General features: G+C 41.8%; 2 protein-coding genes and 1 long non-coding RNA gene across 5 annotated transcripts; 1 reads left to right on the top strand and 2 right to left on the bottom strand.

Annotated features, from left to right (window-relative positions):
* Nucleotides 1-235: 235 nt before the first annotated feature.
* LOC143480210 (uncharacterized) lies at nt 236-2190 on the bottom strand. The gene is made up of 2 exons (XR_013121808.1): nt 1592-2190; nt 236-1461 (listed from the first exon to the last, which is right to left on the bottom strand). It is a non-coding gene; the product is annotated as an uncharacterized LOC143480210 (long non-coding RNA).
* Nucleotides 2191-3219: 1029 nt separating this feature from the next.
* Nucleotides 3220-9578, bottom strand: LOC143480777 (prostaglandin E2 receptor EP2 subtype-like). The gene is made up of 2 exons (XM_076978608.1): nt 8414-9578; nt 3220-6103 (listed from the first exon to the last, which is right to left on the bottom strand). Exons 1-2 carry the CDS (start codon nt 9215-9217, stop codon nt 5819-5821), a joined length of 1089 nt encoding a protein of 362 aa, XP_076834723.1. The 5' UTR covers nt 9218-9578; the 3' UTR covers nt 3220-5818.
* Nucleotides 9579-15209: 5631 nt separating this feature from the next.
* On the top strand, nt 15210-17438 carry LOC143480881 (uncharacterized). 3 transcript variants are annotated; one of them, XM_076978744.1, is made up of 5 exons: nt 15210-15477; nt 15575-16416; nt 16518-16910; nt 17024-17142; nt 17323-17438. In XM_076978744.1, the coding sequence occupies exons 1-5, from the start codon at nt 15462-15464 to the stop codon at nt 17372-17374; spliced, it is 1422 nt and encodes a 473-aa protein (XP_076834859.1). In that variant the 5' UTR covers nt 15210-15461; the 3' UTR covers nt 17375-17438. The 3 variants fall into 3 exon arrangements, with proteins under 3 accessions (XP_076834859.1, XP_076834860.1, XP_076834858.1); XM_076978745.1 differs by having other exon boundaries at nt 15212-15477; nt 15579-16416; XM_076978743.1 differs by lacking the exon at nt 15210-15477 and having other exon boundaries at nt 15514-16416.
* Nucleotides 17439-18257: the final 819 nt, after the last annotated feature.

Raw genomic sequence — 18257 nt, 5'->3', positions numbered from 1 at the left:
AGACTGCGCTTTCTTTGGTCGGCGACGAGACTTCCTTGTACCCGCAGCGCCAGGGGTATTCCTGTCTCTAGTTTGTTCGCACTGAAATACCGGAGAGTCGAACCGGATTAAACCAGCCGACATCCATTCACAGTGTTTGAACTCACCAGAGTCTCGCTCTCTCGCTGTGTCCTTGATAGGTCCGGTATTATGTAACGTAGCTTGCGCCACGGAGCGAGGAGACGGACACAATCGCTGAGAAGAGCGAGATTTATTAAAGGGAATACCATACTCGTCGTCGGATAGCCAGGCAGGGTCGATAACAGGAGGGCAGTCCGTAAAACAGGCAAAGACAGGCATCACAAGACAGGGGGCACGGGAAACAGGAGAAACACGAAAACGGTCAGGCACAGAGAACAGCGGTGGGATAGACACGATCACACATAAATTCAAAATACCGGACAAAGGACAAGGGAGACTCAGGGGCTTTTATACACAGAACTAAACTAGGGACAGGTGATGACAATGACACAGGGGCGTGGTAACAAACGAGGGATTCATAAACTAACGAGCAGGGCGGGACAAACGGGCAAGAACACAGACACGAGGGAACCCAGAGTGACAGCTAGGAGAGGGGGCGTAGCCGCACGTGACAACATGTTAGTCTTTCAAAAACACATGAATTCACACAATCTATTCACACGTAGTCAAAAATCTCAGCATGTTTCAGTTAGTTCCCAAATAATGCAGTGGCTTGATCTAACACCACATAAACGCAATTCTGCCTGATGTATTAAAGAAGATGAGGTGATCACTGTATGGGGTGAAGAATATGGCCACTCTGAAACATCTTCCTCTTCTCACCATTCACGATGATCTCAAATGGTGAGATCATCTAACCTTTCCTATTCAAGGCTATAAAAGACTGACAAAAGCCATTTGCTAATATCTAGATATTATGCAATTATGCAACATTAATTAATATTGTGCAATATTATAATATCATGTAAAGTTTCAATCTATGCACAATTTCATCTCTAGTTCTTGTGTGAAGGTAAAAACCATACTGAGATTTTCCAGAGGGACTGTCAGGAGAACCATAAGATAAATCTTACAAATTACAGTGATGAAAGTAGGATGTTTTAATGAGCAAATTATTATTTTTTTTATTTATTTTTTTTGGCCCACCTCCACCCCCCCATCTTTGGAGGACAACTTTGTTTTTATGTACAGATTTAAATGGCAATTATAACAATTCTGTATAATATATAGTATAGTGATAACAATATATAGTGATAACAATATGCAAAGTAATAATTATTGGGGTTAGGTGGACCAAGAAAAGTGGGGGAGAGAAATAATAAAAAGGGAAAAGACAAAGAGGCAGGAAAAGAAAGAAGAAGAAAAAGAAAAGAAGAAGAAGAAGAAAAAAATATATAATAATAATAATAAAATCAAACACGCAACCAGCTCAAATGACCACTGCAAAGAAGAACAGAAAGTAAACCAAATACATATAGTACAGATGAGTGCGATGTATGGATGTGTGTGAGTGTGTGTTTATGTGCAACCTAAAAGTGCAACATAGGATAGATGTATGGAATGTACTTACCAGCCAGGGTGGGTAGCTGCGACAACATTCCCCCAGAGGCGGGCAGAGAGAGACCCGGGAATCCCACCCGCCACGCTGCAAATTATGACTACAGTGACTGCATGAGTATTTCGCCCTCTTTCCTCTTGAACGTTTTCACATCTGGTTGTATTTACAACCTGAAATTGAAATTAACTGTAATGCAGAGTGATTAAGTGGCAGATGCAAATGCCGAGAAAAGCGACTTTTGGGTCGTTATGAGTCAGGTAACCAGGATGAACAGATGCGGAATACATGACAACAAAAAGAAAAATTACTGTGGCTAGAATATTGACCAGTGCTCTAAAACACATGGTAACAATAACACTACAAGACTAACAATGTCACAAACAAGGAACAAGTGAATGAAAAGAGGAAAACCAAAACAAGAACAGCTACCATAATGGATCAAAACTAAGAAATGAGACTGTATACCACTGAGATCGTGATAAAACAGCTGACAGACATCAAGTGCAGCGAAAACCAAAACAGAAACAAGGGGCAGAAACAAGAACAAAACCAAAACAAAGGAGCCAATGGCAAAGAGCAATAGTGAAGAACGCTGCCCCAGGGGAGGGGCAATCGTGACACCAATGGACAGAGTCACCAAATGACAACAAAAGATTGGCAAAAATGTCTGGACACATATGTGCAAAGCTAATTGAAATGTATCTTACAAGACTTGCAGCTGTAACTGCAGCATAATGTGGTGCAACTGAGTATTGATTCCAGGCTAGAGAATAATTATGCAATAAACTGATGTTTAATTAACCTTTGTGTTAGAATAAATATTTTTCGCTTTCAAATGGTTGAGAAATGTGTCGGTTGAATGGTAAACAACCAAGTTAATTTTTTATTCCAAGTTGTAACACAGGGTGAAAATTGTAGGGGGTGAATAGTCTCAGGCCACTGCAGTTCCAGTTGTAAAATTGTCTTGAATTTGTGTGATGAGATTAATTGAGACGTGTCTCTGCAGAGTTTGAGAGTCTTAAGAGTAACGTCTGAAAGCTTTATAGCCAGTTCAGGGAACTCTCAAGTTTGTTTTTCAGTAAATGGTTTATTGCTTAGTAAACATATATGACTGGATTATTAGCCTTCTGTAGTCTGTTTGGACAGTGTGAAAGGGAAGGCCAACAGACATCGGTTAAGAGACTGAGAGAGGAACAAACTGTGAGTTAGTGTGTGTGCGTGCGTGTCTAACCATCTGTCTATTCGTGGGTATGTTCGTCCATGCAGTGGTGTGTGTGTGTGTGTGTGTGTGTGTGTGTGTGTGTGTGTTAATACAGCCTGTCGTGCCATGAATGTGAGGTTAGAATATGCTGCCACTCCCCCGTGTGGCACCATCTCCCAGGAGACTGGAGGCTGTTTCCTGCTCTGCTGTGACTGTGTGTCAGAGAGGGATCACAGGCTAATGTATTAAGCCCACCAGTCTGGAAAACTCATGATTCCCTCGGTGTGAATTAGGCAGCAGTGACACAGAACTGCACGATCGCAGGCAGAGCTAATGATTCTGATGATGTGTAATTGGTTTGTGAGATTCAACAGTCCTATCTAATGTACATACATAACATTGGCCTTTATTCATTATCATTGATTACTAGAAATCACCATTGCTTGTTGTGTATTTTAATTAGTACCAAAGATGAATGCACATATACAAGAATACAATAAACAAGTTTATTGCAACCATCCAGTATGACCACAAATACTCACTGGCAGGCATTACACTCAGTAGCATAGCTGACAATTTCTTCCATCAATGACCACAGGAATTAATGCCACACACACACACTAAAGCTGACAGAAGACAGATACTGATTAAATTACATCGGATCTCATTACACAATCTATTCCGATTACAATTTGTACCCTGGACCTTTGTCATATTAAACAAATTACGTAGTTGGTATTATGCAAGAATATTAAAGAGCATGGAGAATGTCTGAATGGTACAGCAAGACAAACTGGCATAGTGTGGAGCCCCCAAACGGCCGCATTAAGATCTCATTCGTCCTCGTCATCCCCATGACTTGAGGCGATATTTTAAAAGACAAGACAAAACATAACATTTTAGGGGTTGATATTAGTATCCCAATTCCCCAGCCAATGTAACGAGTCTCATTTGTCTATAACGAAAGCCCCAACGCCTGGTTTGATAACGCTGCCTTAGCGCTGTTCTCCATAGAGGAGGCTGGCGAGAAAGAGCTGGAGACACAGATCTGCGTAAGAGGAGCGAGACCTTTACAGCGTTGGGTGACGTCACAGACGTTCAGGTCCATCTGCTGAGAGAAACATTCAGGTCATTGGGACTACGGTGTGGTGCGTGACTAACATGTACTTAACACATTCAGCAGTGCGAGGAAGACTGGGCTTGGTTGTCATCTTCGTATTTTTTCCTGAGATTCCTTCTTATACTTCTCAGTCCAAAGATTTTTAGAAAGACAAAGAGGTTCGCACCCCTTTAACCCCACCAAGGAGATCTCTGGATGTTCAAGATAATTGTGTATGATGTCCTTCATGTACACACCCCTAACCCCTGGGTGTAAAGCTGGATACCCTGATGAAACAGCCCTGGTTCACCTCACCAGTCAGGTTTAGAAGAGCCAGGAGGTTTATTAATGCAGCGCAAACGGAACTCCGCAGCGTTGGGGACCCGCGGGATCTTGGCATGATGTTACCATGGGAACGGTGGTTGTTTTGACCTGAGGGCACGCAGGGTTCTCTCCCACACACACAGGAATGTGACGTTTCCTCCCTCCGCTGATCACGTGAACCAAGTCACATGCTCGTAAGCTCCAATATTAACAGCTCTTCAACTGGTCTTCGTGGTTCCCACTAAGTGATTCCGACCTAATCACATCCATCCGTGTGAATAAGCTGCTGTTGTGTTTTGTATGTGTGCGCATGATTGAGTGTAAATTCAAAGTTCTTTCTGCAGTATGGATCAGAAAGTCGCAGTGCTCAATAAAAATGCATAATAATAAGCATCATGCATATTAAAAGACCTCTTATCCAATGAGAAGTGTGTAAACCAAAATGTTCAGGGATGTGAAAATTTTGCAGTCACTTGACTGTTTTTGGTGAGACTTAGGGATGTTTTTGTGTTGTTTACTTTTTAATGAAGGAGAAATCTGGCTTCCATCAAACTCTCTCTGGACCACAAAGAACAGCCTAACAAGCTGTGTAATATCTCACACATTGCACATAAAGCACAGTCACAAATACATGCTTGACATTGTTTCACAGGACTGCAAGTGGAATTTGCATAAAGAAGCTGCAACTGGAATTTGCATGTTCATGCTGACCCCAAATATCAGTCTCAGAAATATGCACTGGGCTACAAAACCACATTCATACCTGCATTTCTGCTGATGCAGACACAATAGCGTTCACACAGCTACGAATCTCAGTACGCATATGATCTGAATTTGAAGAAACTGGAATCCCACTGTACATCAAAGACATTTGAATGCTTGATCGAGACCAACAAACAAATTCACACTTTGCATAAAGTCTTTGCCTCGCTGCTATGCCGATTTATTGTTAAGCCTGAAAAAAAATACTTCATACTTAACCTACAGGTTACTGTCTCACCGATGTGGTTTTCATTTAACCATCTCACGGGGCGTTTCTGAACTCTTGAAATGCTAGGTCTGTGTGCGTCACCGGACCTCAGCATTAGTCTGCAGGAACATCACATTAATCCACTGGTCTGGAAGGCTGGTCTCGCCATTAATGTGCTCAAAACGGGCAACATGGGATCGCTTGTCCCCAGCCGACCTTCACAGACAGCACTTTGTTCATCCAGAATGTTTGCCCTCAACTAATGGCCAGAATGATGACACCCAAGCGCATGATCACGAAATCTTCCACAAATGACTCCATCGTGACACTACACATGCATCTACGACACCTTTTATCTCTGTGTAATAAAGTGCTGCTTTTTCCCTCCAACTTTACCTCAGAAGTCTAACACAGCCAGGGTTCATATCTCTCCGAGAGTCGAAATGATCTGTCTCTTGAGGTTTCTAAATTAGCCTTTAAAAAAAAGCAACAAAACGAACACTGTGAACCCCCCTCCTAACGCTGAGCATTTGGGAGCATGACAGAACACATGACAGCCATTCTAGCTGGAACCCCATGAACTGGGGGCAGGTTCAGACCGCATTCATGACCTCCGACCGGACAGGCTCCAGAATGACTAGCAGGTCACAGCATCTGGACAGGCCTGCTGAGGTGGGTGATCTCCGTGGAGAAGGTGTTGCCTGGGCCCTGCTCCGGGGGCCCCTCAGAGTTCTTGGTCGTGTAGATGGAGCGCGTTCTGCTGGCTTTGCACAGCGCCCCCCAGAGGAAGCGCAGCACGGACGGACTGAGGATGATGAACACCCAGGGGTCGATGATGGAGTTGGAGGAGATGAAACGCAGGACGGTGAGGTCTTTTTTGTCAGTGTTGCTGTTGCCTGAAGACTGAGTGGAGTTAATGTACACACGGATCTAACGGGAGATGAAGAAGAGATTAGCAGATTATTAGCACAGATTAGAAGGTGGGATTAGCTGCCTTTCAACCACAACAAGACACTATGTTCTGGACGGACTTTCCACCACCAAAGGCAAACATCCTGGTCGTTTCCGGCTTGTCTCAGTTATCTATCTCTTGAAAAGGTTTACAGAGATGGATGCCAACAAAACAAATAAATATTAAAACAGTGTAACTTCATAACTCTCTATTACGCAGGAATGAAATTTAGGAAAATCTAATTGGTGGCATACAAGAGTTGCTGTGGGTTTCACATGCAAACAGCAGACTAGAATTTTAATTGTTAATTTATTATTGTTTTTAATGACATATTTTTAGTAGTGAAAAGTTATTTTATTATATGCGCATATGCTAATAGCTCCCCCAGAACTCCTCTAGCTGAACCATTAACTTTATGTGCGAGTGACTAAAACCTTGAAAGCTGCTATGTGTCTCTATATGCTGGAAGATAGCTAGTATTTGTTAATGTTGTCCGAGTGTATGAATCTTGTAGAGACAATTTACTTTTAAATATCAGTAACAAAGTTATACTTTATTTTTAAATCTCCCACAGGACTTTGAGTAAATGGGCGTTACCAAATGTTAGAAGTGACAATGGCGCTGTACTGTCACGACTGTGCCAACAGCAGCTGTTTAGTGGTAACAACACACTATCTGAACAGTCAGTGTTTACCATCACCGTTAACAAGCTGTAAAATATTTTTCACACTTGAAACTATGCTGCCAGTCACACAAACATTCAGGTGCTTTGTTGCTTTGTTATTTGTCTGTGGAAAACAAAAACAACAAATAATTTCATTTTATGGCTCAACTCTTCTCTAATGCTGAATGAGATGTTGAGGAGGTTGGAGGGATTGAAGGGGAAATTGAAGGAGAAACACCTTTCATTCTGAAACTCCAGAAAATTTCCCCAAATGAGCAATATGACTTTTTCTCTCTTTCTTGTGAAAGATTTGTTAGCTTATTTGATTGCCTTTCACTGAATTGAAACCTCAAGTGACGGCCTACTTCCAACATCCAGCCTACATCCAACTGAATGAATAATCAAGTATTCTTTCATTTCACAGAGAAAAAAAACCTTACTGTGCCTTTGTGAATAGTGGGAATATAATAATTTAGTCAGTTCCATTTAAAAAGTCTACAAGTGTCTTTACTTTTTACTCACTCAAGATGATTATTACTAAATCTTTTCACGAACATTAGTGAATTGTGTGAAACTGCTGTGTGTTCAGTGATGCTCAGGTAAGCTCCTCTAAGATGTGCCATCTTTGTACGCAAAATCTAACACTGTCCTTTCAACTGAGATCTGATCAATTCTGAGGTCAGGGCAAGTTGGCGTTCATCATCTTTGCTGTAGTAACGTCTCATTGAGGTTCGACTTCCTTTCCCTCTCTTATGAGTTTATGCTTCCTGTCAGCCACTGTCTCACACTCGGATGACTTAGTCATTACTTATTCTTGGTTGAGGCTCCCTGCCTGATATAATCAGTACAAGTGGAGGCCACACACTGACTCAGAGCCGGAGTGGCTAATCGGGAGGATTCCCGATGGGCCGGCTCATGTCAATCTCTAGTTTGAGCCGATTGGGAAAAATAATTTTGGGCCGGATTTGGGCATGAAACTCCCAGGCTGAAAAAGGGGCCCACTCTGGCCCTGCGCTGGCTTCATGTTCCTTTCTTTGTATACAAAGTAAGAATTAAACTGACGTGTTTCAGTGTTCACAACACAATCACAAGCAGCTCCTGAGATGTCTGATTTCAGGTTGAAATGTTTGCGTGCAGGTAGGAAGTGAATAAAGTCTCACACACACACACAAACACATATACACAAGGTTTCCAGAGAAACAAGCAAGACCTTTCAGACACAGATCCTTCATTAGCTCTCAAAGTGATGAAGGACCTCTGTCCAAAACATCCTGTTTCCTGCAGAGATTCAAAATTGTAGTGCTGCACCATTAAAGCCCAGACACCACGAGAAAGCACATAAAGCATTGTTTACTCTCTGTGTGGGAAAAGACTTTTTGGAAGGCTTCAAATCACTCCCCCACACATTTGTTCTCAGATACTGAGTGCGACACATTTTCATATTTTCATGTTTCGAAAGCTCAGTATTGCTGACATACTGCAAAAGGAAAACTGCCATTGTGTGACCTTTGTGCTGAAAGAGCATTCTGTCTTATTGGACTGTCAGCAAATGGCATCACAGTGATGGATAAATGAAGAGAAGTTTCGGTTGGACATTATAAATAATTAAAGCGCGTTATCTTACCATTAAAGGCATGGAGCAAATCATAAACACGGCTGTCATGATGACCAAGAGGATCAGATACTCCACTTCTTCTGCCAACGAAAAGTGTCTTCGCTCCTTCTTGGAGGATCGCGTTATCACGGATCCTCTATTTGTTTTGCGTCTCTTGTACATTAAAACCAAGTGATAACCTACAAAGCAGTTGCATGCGACTATGAAGAACTGTATGAAAAGCATCACCGTTGCATATATATTGGCAAAAATCCTATATTTCGGTTCTGCTGGGTTCATGTCAATGAAGCACCACGTCCCGGGACAATATTGCACGTAATGCCCGAATCCTGCGAAGGGCATCGCACAGAAAGCAGTGCAGAGTAAATAGATGGACGGGATGGTGATGTATCCGCAGCGCTTGGTGACATGCCGTCCGTACAGGTACGGGTACCCGATGGAGATGCACCTCTCCAGGGCCATCGCAAGCAGGATCGACAGGGTGGTCAAAGTGAACCAAGTCATGGTGAACCCAAAGTAACTGCACACGTTCTCGCCCATGCCCGTCAGCGTGGTGTTGCGTGCGTGGGCAGCCTGCACGAAGGGGCTTAGTAGACAAGTGCCCGTTAGGTCCATCAGAACCAGCGTGGTCACTAGCACGTGAAACAGGGACTGGCGCTGCCGGTTTTTCTCTTTTCTGCGCCGGACCTCCAGGAGACACAAAGCGAAGAGGTTCCCCAGCACCCCCGTGGAGAACATGATCGCGCTGCTGAACGGACTCTGGTTCGGTTCGACCGTCGTCCTGGTCCGACAGGTGTAGTTGTCCTGCAGCATTCTGGATTTCAGCCGCTCGACACTTTCAGAGTAACAGGGGAAATATCTACAAAGTTCTCTCCATATGAACCGTTCTCAGACAAACTTTGGACCCGCTGAACACAACGTGGCTTCGCTCCTTTCTAGAATCAGAAGAGATGTTTAAAAGCTGAACATTGTCTTCTGTGAGGATACCGAACCTACCAACATGTGGGTTCACGCTGCATAGGTGGCCCGTCCAAGGAAAGATCCGTCCACGTTGCTTTATCCACGAGTATAGTGAATGTGTATCTCGCTTTCTTCTCGCACATGAGTGATATGGGCTTTTCTCCTTTTTTTGTGGTGAACAAGCGGTCCGAGCCCTAATGAAACCACGTCAGAGAAGAACACGCCCTCTCACCGAACCAGAAACACCAGTCAACCTCTTATTAAATGATCACTTAGACAAAATATTAAACTATTTGTGTTCAATTGAAGTAATGAAAATATAAGTTGTGATTATGTAGAGTACATCTAAACGCATTCGTGTTAAACGTGGGTTTGAAACTTATTTTATTAACCTACTCCTGTATACAAACGTTTCTCTAACTCATTAAACTACGGTCAATAGTTTTCCTACTGCGCCCTCTACAGGTGGATCATAAGAAGCTCCGTCAAAATCATTAGAAAAAATATTGGTTTATTACTAAAGAACTTTTGTTTTTACATTTTTATATGATCATCAAGTTGAAAAGAGCAATTGTAGGCCTATTTATTTATATAAAATTGCACATACAGGGGTAAACTAAATTCAACTAAATGCGTTGGCTAATTCAAAGCTAATTGTTTTAATATTCAGACTTCAGACCAGTGGCGTGCACACATAGACATCAGGTGGTGCTAAAGCATCACCAACTCTGCTCTTTATCAACGAAAGTGCCCTTTTGAAACTTCGGGGTTTTTTTTTTATTATTATCATTTTACTGAGGTCGGTTTGAAATGATCTTTTGAAAACCTGAGCGATTAAAAACAATGCCCTGAAATGCGCCACCACCTCGCACACACCCGACCTCTCTCTTCCTTTAACACCAGATGCGCTGCAGCAGCAGTTCAGTTCAGCGAGTGGAAGGAAGCGTCTTCAGCACAGCACGCACGGTCAGATAGACTTATTCTCCCGTACCCCACCAGCCAGGTCACATACACATCAAGTAAAATCGTACCGTTTGCCCTCTAACCCCAACGTTAGGGTGACCAAACGTCCGTATTTCCCGGGACATGTCCGTATTTCACGTCCTGTCCCGGGCGTCCCGGGATATTTTTTAAAACTGTGGAAATGTCCTGGTTTTTAAATTACGTTAATCGGGCCATTAATCCTACAGGCACTAGGACCCTGAGCACGGCGCTGTGTGACACGGAATCCCTGAGCCTCATCAGTTGAGCCTCGTCATACTCTGCGGAGAACCAACAACTTACGTTCGCCACCCCCCCCCCCTCCCGCTCGACAACTTACGTTCGACACCCCCCCCCCCCGTTCGACAACTTACACAGTGTCCTGGTTTTCCCAAACAAAAATATGGTCACCCTACCCAACGTGAAATCATTTTCTTGTGTTGTAAAATGTCTCATACAGCACTAAACTACTAAGCATTTTTAGCCGACTGATCACCTGATAAACTAGTCGCACTAGCCCAAATCAATGATAGATAACGTGAGGACGACCACATACAAATAATTAAGGTATAGAGTTTGCAAATCTATGTGTTAAGCTGAACGTCTTCAGTTGTATAGGTTTTGGTAGGCAACATAAATTACATTCATTTGTGAAAGAAGAAACGGGAAGTTCCCCATTACCTGTGAAAAATGTCCATCTGCATTCATGTAATGACAACACTCAGTAGCCTATAACTCCTTCTCCTACTTTACGGTCTTTTACTGTCTTAATTGTAGGTAATTGTAGGGTAAACAGAAGTTACCTGAAGGACATGACTGTATATTGGATATTAATTATTAATTAATCAGTTGGATGCGTGACTTTTTCTCCATTGAAAACTCACGTTTAGAGAATGTGACAAATAAAAGTCAAATTTCATTCAACATGTGCTTGTAATTTTGTAATTTTTTTTATAATGAAGTGTTCCACGTGCGCTAAAAAGTGCACTCCACCCCCCCCCCCCCGGGCACTTGCCCCCCAAAATGTCTGTGCACGCCACTGCTTCAGACTGTCTAGATGCCAAAATCCTGTTGGGGATTCAGTTCGTTTCATCGTGATTATTAAAGCCAGCTCTGCTTCCCACTATAATCAGCCAATATATGAGAATTATGATATAATTATAGTAATAGAGACTACACATTTGTTAGAGGAATCTCTAAAACTCATAGAACCTGTGACTGCAATAAGTATTATTTAATTTACTACATTGATTTACTACACGCAATTTTCTAGTAAAGTCAACTAATTTGGGTTTAGAGGGAAGATCAACAGACATGTGGATGCCCATATCAAGAATGGGATAAAATACAAAGGTATGCAACGCTTATCTTTATTTTCAATCATCATCCATGTTCTTTTAAATGTGCATACAGAGCTTATAGAAAGAATTCACATCCTGCTGAAATCCTTGCCTTTTACCACCTTACACCAAAATGTAAATAAATGTCTAACTTCCCACATGGTTTTACACATTATAATCTGAAAAATGACTTAATTCGTAAAATACCCCTTTTAGATAAGTAATCAGCCCCTTAGAGTAAACATTATAAACTTTCTCAGGTTCAACCAATCACATTCCAAATCACACACCAGGCTAATTGACTCCACTACTAGTAGCACCGTGGTTGGAAAGATGCTTTCAGGAGTTCTGTGATAGAGTTGTGGAAAGTTAGACGAAGGATACAAAAATATTGAATATGGTTATAATATGTAAATACAGCTGGAAAAGTAAGACATTATTTATTTTTTTATTTTCAGGGTATAGTGTGTCTAAATATCTATATGGTGTGAATATTTTCTATAGACACTGTATTTAGATAATGCCATAACTGAATGGAATGTGTACTGGATAATCTACCGTGGAGGGTGGAGGGATTTGTATACTATTTGAAAACACTTTTTGCCACTTAGCTTATGTACACTATTCAAGATTAAGATTTCATAAATAATTTGATAAATTATTTTATGTTCATGTATCACAACCCTAAAATCTCTGACCTTTTTCCATAGCCATTTTCTGAATTATATTTCATAAAACACATTTACTGTAATTATTTCTGGTTTTCAGAGATGTTAAATTTTATTCCCATCCTGCTTTAAAATGTTTCTTTTTTATCTTACAGACAAACATCTGTTAAAATGCAGAGTATCATGCCGGACAGAGGGTCATTTTCACTGTCCTTTCTGCCAGAAGACAGTAATACGCCGGATTGATATGGAAAAACACTTGTGTTTGTGTCAGGTGTCTTTGAACGCACTACCTTCAGTGACCTCAGTTTCATATATGCAAACACCTCTTCTAGCAAAGCAACCAGCAGGTATCTCATTTCTCTCCATGCATGCTCCTCTTTGAGAGGAATCACTTCTGCCCATGCCTGCATCTCCTCCAGAGAGGGACCAGTTTCCACCTTTATCTTCTCCAGCAAGGATCTCTTCTCTGTCTGACCCTCTGCCCTTGCCAACCCTTCCTTCTGCACCTACTCTAGTGCAGCCTTCATTTACATCTCCACTTCAGTCTGTACCTACATCTTCACCACCATTGACCATAGTTAATCCTGCGCCTCTTACAGTCAGTGCGTCATATCTGTCTACGTCTCATCCAGTGAGTCCTCTATGTTTACAGAATGACCTGCCCTCACTGCGAAAATGGTGGTGCCTGCTTTTAATGGAAAACTCTGAACTTGACAGGTATGATTTGATTGCTTTGAAAAAATGTCTTAATGTTAGAAGTGTAACCAATATCAGGACTTTTCTATTTTCAAGCTTTGGCAAAATGTTTGCCCATTGGACAGAGGAATCCAATGCGGTCCTGCAAGGCCACCATGTGCCGGTCTCAAAACTTAGAAAACGCAAGCGTTCAGAAGTGGGTCAGGTCAGTGCACTACAGAATGTCTAAACTGAATTGCAATTCCACATAATGTAACAATGGCAACACACTCTGATTTTCACTAAGACTGTACTGATTATTTTCCTGTTGAAGGAGCCAGCAGTTGTAAGGGACCTTTCCACAACTGTGAAATGGATCAAGCAGATTTGGACACAGTTACGGGGGCATGTGACAAAGATATTTGACACAGACTGAGGAAGACCGCAAAGATTCCCTCATTGACCTTCTGAAAGGAGATGATCCAGAGACCAAGGAACCATTCATGTTCTAATTTGAATATCAAGATGACATGGAATTGTTTTTGCAAGCATGTGTTGACAAACAGGGTCTCTGTGTCAATGCCATGGTTTTATTAAATGTTTGATACACATTGTATTTTGTCATTTATTTAAGAAGTTTGAAAAAAAGAACCTTGATATTATTGATGGTGTACCTGTTGGGGTGGTGAGGAGGTTGCTTGCCGTTTTGTAAATTTAATGGCCTGTTTAATGAAATATACTGCAAAAATACTTGAGGTTATAAAGATGGGTGAGAAAAAAACTGTAAAGATGCACTTGCAGTTTTCCTGCTAATGTGCAAATGTAAGTCTAAAGGAAGAACAGCATATTGCATTTCTGAATCTGACTTTGACTTTCGTATTATTTAATATTAGGTAGTGTAGGAGTGTCATACAATGGGCTTTTCCATTAACAAATAGCTGCTCAAGATATGCAGATTTCCTGAAAAACAAAAATCTTATTGAACAACCGAACAGTTTTATTGAACAACATTACAGATAGTATACAAAATAATATCAGAGAATCTCTAATACAGAAGAGAATACCCACTTTTTAGAATCATATGGGTTAGTTTGAGCAATTTTCTCAACATAGAACAATATCAGGTGTTTCAGTAACAAATATTTAAAGCTTTTAATCGTTTTAAACCTTAACATGATCTGGGTGCATCTCCAGCACCAGCTCACCAACCAGTGAGCTCACAGTAGCACTAATACACTAGCGTCTTTACTGCCTAAACCTGTTTCCTATATATTTAAATTTTTCTACAGTAAAGTTGTTTTTTTGCCACAACACCGGCCCCACGCTGGTGTTAGGTCACTTCTTGCCCCAGCGTGGAGCCGCCTCCAGAACAGCAGTATCCCGGTACACTACATGAAAGGGGGCGTAAACTGTTTTTTTTTCTTTTTTGGTTTTCAGTGTTTTATTGTTTCACAACGATGGGTTCATACGTTTCCAACACAACTTTTCAGTGCATACATGTATTTTCAACAAGTTTAACATTTCTAGCACCAGCCCATCCACTCCAAGTGATTTTTCATAGTCTTTTAAGAGACGGAAAATTCATTTCTGCCACCGAGCTGTTGCATTTCGAGGGATCATTTTAAGAAAGTGAGAGGGATCATTGTGCATTCTCCGTCCCAATACCTGTGTTTCAGGGGGCGGGGCATACAAAAACGAGGGATCATTCCTGCCCTAACTATTCATACCACATAGAGTAAGAGAAATAAAATCATTGCTTGAAGTGTTAAAACCAGGGGTAAAACACAGGATAAGAAGCATAATACCCATAGAGAGATCCAAATAAATAAATAAATAAATGGACAATAAACACACGGGTAAATATAGGTAAATAGATAATTAAAATGGATTACTAAATAGAGGAAACCATACAACATTTACTCTGATGAATATAATTATTGATTTAGTACAAAGTAGCTCTACGTGAGACATCAGGCACCACAGTAAGTGTTTTTTTCAGATTATTGTATTCATATGCTATTCATACGGATCGTAATAAAGGAATTAGTTCATGTTAAATTAGTAGCCAGTGTTGTGGCTGATACCGGAGTCATAAAATTGCCTCCAGGGATTAAGCCTGAGGCCACGGCGCATGACGTACCTTGTAATTATGGTCACTGGTTATTATGAAGTCACGCGTTCCACAGTTCCACAGAGCTCGTGGGATCTTTGTACGGTAGTCTAGAGTAGAAACAATCCAAATCACTGATAACTGTGAAGTGTATTCTTTTTAAACGTTTAAAGTAAAACAGCATTTAAAACGTTTTGGACTTACTTTCAGTCCATTTGCTTTTTAATCGATATTTTACCTTAACAAGCGAACATTTTTAAAAATTATTATTATTATTAGAATAAGGACGTTTTATAGTTAACGCATTTTACATCCAAGCCATGAAGAAGAATTCTGGTGAGTCCTCGTGGAATGGTTTGTCGTTTTTAGTGTTGTATGGAAGTAATAGGTGGCAACTTTGGTATGCTTTACATTATTGTTATTGCAATTGCAGCCAGACAGATGCTAGATGATGATGAGAGTTGGTGCAAAAGGTCTTTGCAAGCACGTCCTGAGCCCAATCGTCCATCTGCTCTAAAAGGAGAAATGGACATCTCTTCTACCATGGTCCACAAGGACCCCCCTCACAAGGAGAAAGTGAGCAGGGCAGCGTACTGCTGGGTCTCGAAGGGAGGACCTAGCAAGCCGACCTCTTGGACAGAGGCACCACCAGCTGTGGAGAGAGCAGTCTTGTGGTCTGATCTGACCACAGAGAAAGAAGTTCTTCAGAGGATACACAGGATGAACGCTGAACAGGGGAACCAGTCCAAGGTCTACAGTGCCAGGGACAGGAGACGTTTGATGCTGGCCAGACTGGCTTTTTGTCCCATTGCTGATTTGGGCATTCCTGAGGTCTGTGGCACTCTCAAAAATGATGAAAAAATGGTGTCCATTAAAACTGAGCAGGCTCAGGACATGGGTGATGTGCTCAGGAGAGGGAAGACTGCTGACATTGTGCCTGAGAGAGAAAGGAAACGAGCGACCCAGGCAGAAGTGAAAGACACAGTGGAAAGAACGAAGGAACAGTGGTCTTGTATCAACAAAACCACTGTTTCTGCCTGCACTTTGTTAACTCAACCTACCACCAGGGCAACAATCAGTATGACTTCCACTCAGGTAGGGGCAGGCAGCTCCAGATTAATCGTGAGAGCAGCTACCCCTAGTGTCAGGCCAAACAGCCCAAGACTCACACCAGCAGCCCCTCCTTCCTCTGGATCCTTCCTTACTCTCCCACCAATCACCAGCCAGAGTGGGAATGCTCAGAAGATCATCCTGAATGGAGGAGATGATGTACTGGTACGTTTGTGGGTTGGGGATACGGCTCTTCTGCTCATTTCATAATCTTAGTGACGAATCATTTTAGCAGTCATGTTAACATTTCTGTTTCTGTTTCTTAGACTCTGATTGATCTGGAGGACGAACAGAACATCCAGGAAGCTAACAACATGAAAGAAGAGGTATTGGAGACCCAGACATCCAGGAACATGGCCACGATCAAGACGATGGTGTCTGAACATTCACCGATCATTGAGAAGGGTGTGGTGTATGCTGCTGGTCCTACCATGACAGCTCCTCCACTGAAGCCTGTCTCCAGAGGAGCTTCTAGAGCAGCTAGCGCTCAGGATAATGTTAACGGCAAGAGCAGTAGACCACTTAGCACTTTGATGGGTGAACACACGTTCAGGAATGGAGTTCATCCTTCTTGCACAACATTTAACTCCCAGAGCATCATCACTGATGAGAAGATGAAGTGTCCAGTGAATCTTCTCAGCAGAGATGCTTCGGTTCAGGTATGTGGGAAGGGGCTGGGAGAAAGAGCGCCATCCACTGTTTGGATGGAATGTACCGTGTTGTGAAAAATCACATTAGCAACAGTGTTTGAATTTGTCTTTATATCCATCAGAGACCTGTCACTGATGTAAGTGGTGGTAGACGAAAGAATAAAACCGAACAGAGGGTCAGAGAGGAGGAAAAGAACTGTGAGGGAATGAAAAACAGAAAAAAGACCAAGTGGTGGAGGAGGTGAGGATTTGACATAAACTATTACATGCAGTAGTTCTCCATTTGAAAACTCATCTGAAGACTGAAGTGAGACTTTGAGCAAAAATGAATATCATTTCTGAAAGCAGCTGTGTTGGTGGCCATTAAGATGTGCTGTGTTCACCTTCCCTTACAAACTGCATTTGTTCTGCTTTGTTACAGGCTCCTCTTACTCCCTTGCTTGTGTGTTAAATATGGAAATAAGCAACAGTAGACACAGTGAGACACGAAGCACTCCACATGTCTTTCCTGGACAGGCTTGGCCACATTAGAATATTTCTTTGTAAATAAATTGCAATACAAATAGCAAAATGTTTATTTTCATTTTTATTTTAAATATTATAAATTGTTGATGGGGGGCGAGTGTAAATTGTTGAGGGGGGGAGTGTAAAATGGACACAAATTAAGTACTATTTTGTAATCCATCGATCGCCAGTGGTTAGCGAACTAGTAACTCATTAAATTATAGATGTAGATCAGAGATAAAAAAAACTAGATTTTTTTCAGCGTGAGAAATCGGATGTGTGGCGTGAGAGCGTGTGAAGACGGTCAAATGCGTGTGTCTCACGCTCAATGTGTGAGAGTTGGCAACCCTGTTAAAAGAGATGGTACCGTGTTTGGTGACAGAAGAAGAGCAGCATAAGTGCTGCATAATAAGCTTGTTGGCGTTTTAATGTACATATATTGGCACCTTCTACACCTTCAACATCGAGTGATCGTGGAGGTGAGGGTGAGGAAGGAGACCACCCTGGTCCTACCTAGAGACAGTGTTTGAGGAAGGAGACCACCCTGGCCCTACCTAGAGACAGTGTTTGAGGAAGGAGACCACCCTGGCCCTACCTAGAGACAGTGTTTGCGTTTGCTGAAGTGAAAGTAAGTGCCATCTCTGCCTCCCTAAAGAGGGTGAAATATTGACCTTCAAAAATTCACCTTTGAACTTGAAGAAATACATCAATGTAAGTTATAAATATAACACACAGAAGACACACCAGCTTGAGCTGTCAGTATGTGCTAGTTTAGTGGTAACAGCACACTATCTGAACAGTAGGTGTTTACCATCACCGTTAACAAGCTGTAAAATATTTTTCACACTTGAA

Source organism: Brachyhypopomus gauderio, chromosome 17, assembly GCF_052324685.1.
Source record: "Brachyhypopomus gauderio isolate BG-103 chromosome 17, BGAUD_0.2, whole genome shotgun sequence".
Taxonomy (NCBI): Eukaryota; Metazoa; Chordata; class Actinopteri; order Gymnotiformes; family Hypopomidae; genus Brachyhypopomus; species Brachyhypopomus gauderio.
The sequence above is the reverse complement of the archived record's forward strand: the minus strand, read 5'-3'. Positions and strand labels throughout refer to the sequence as shown.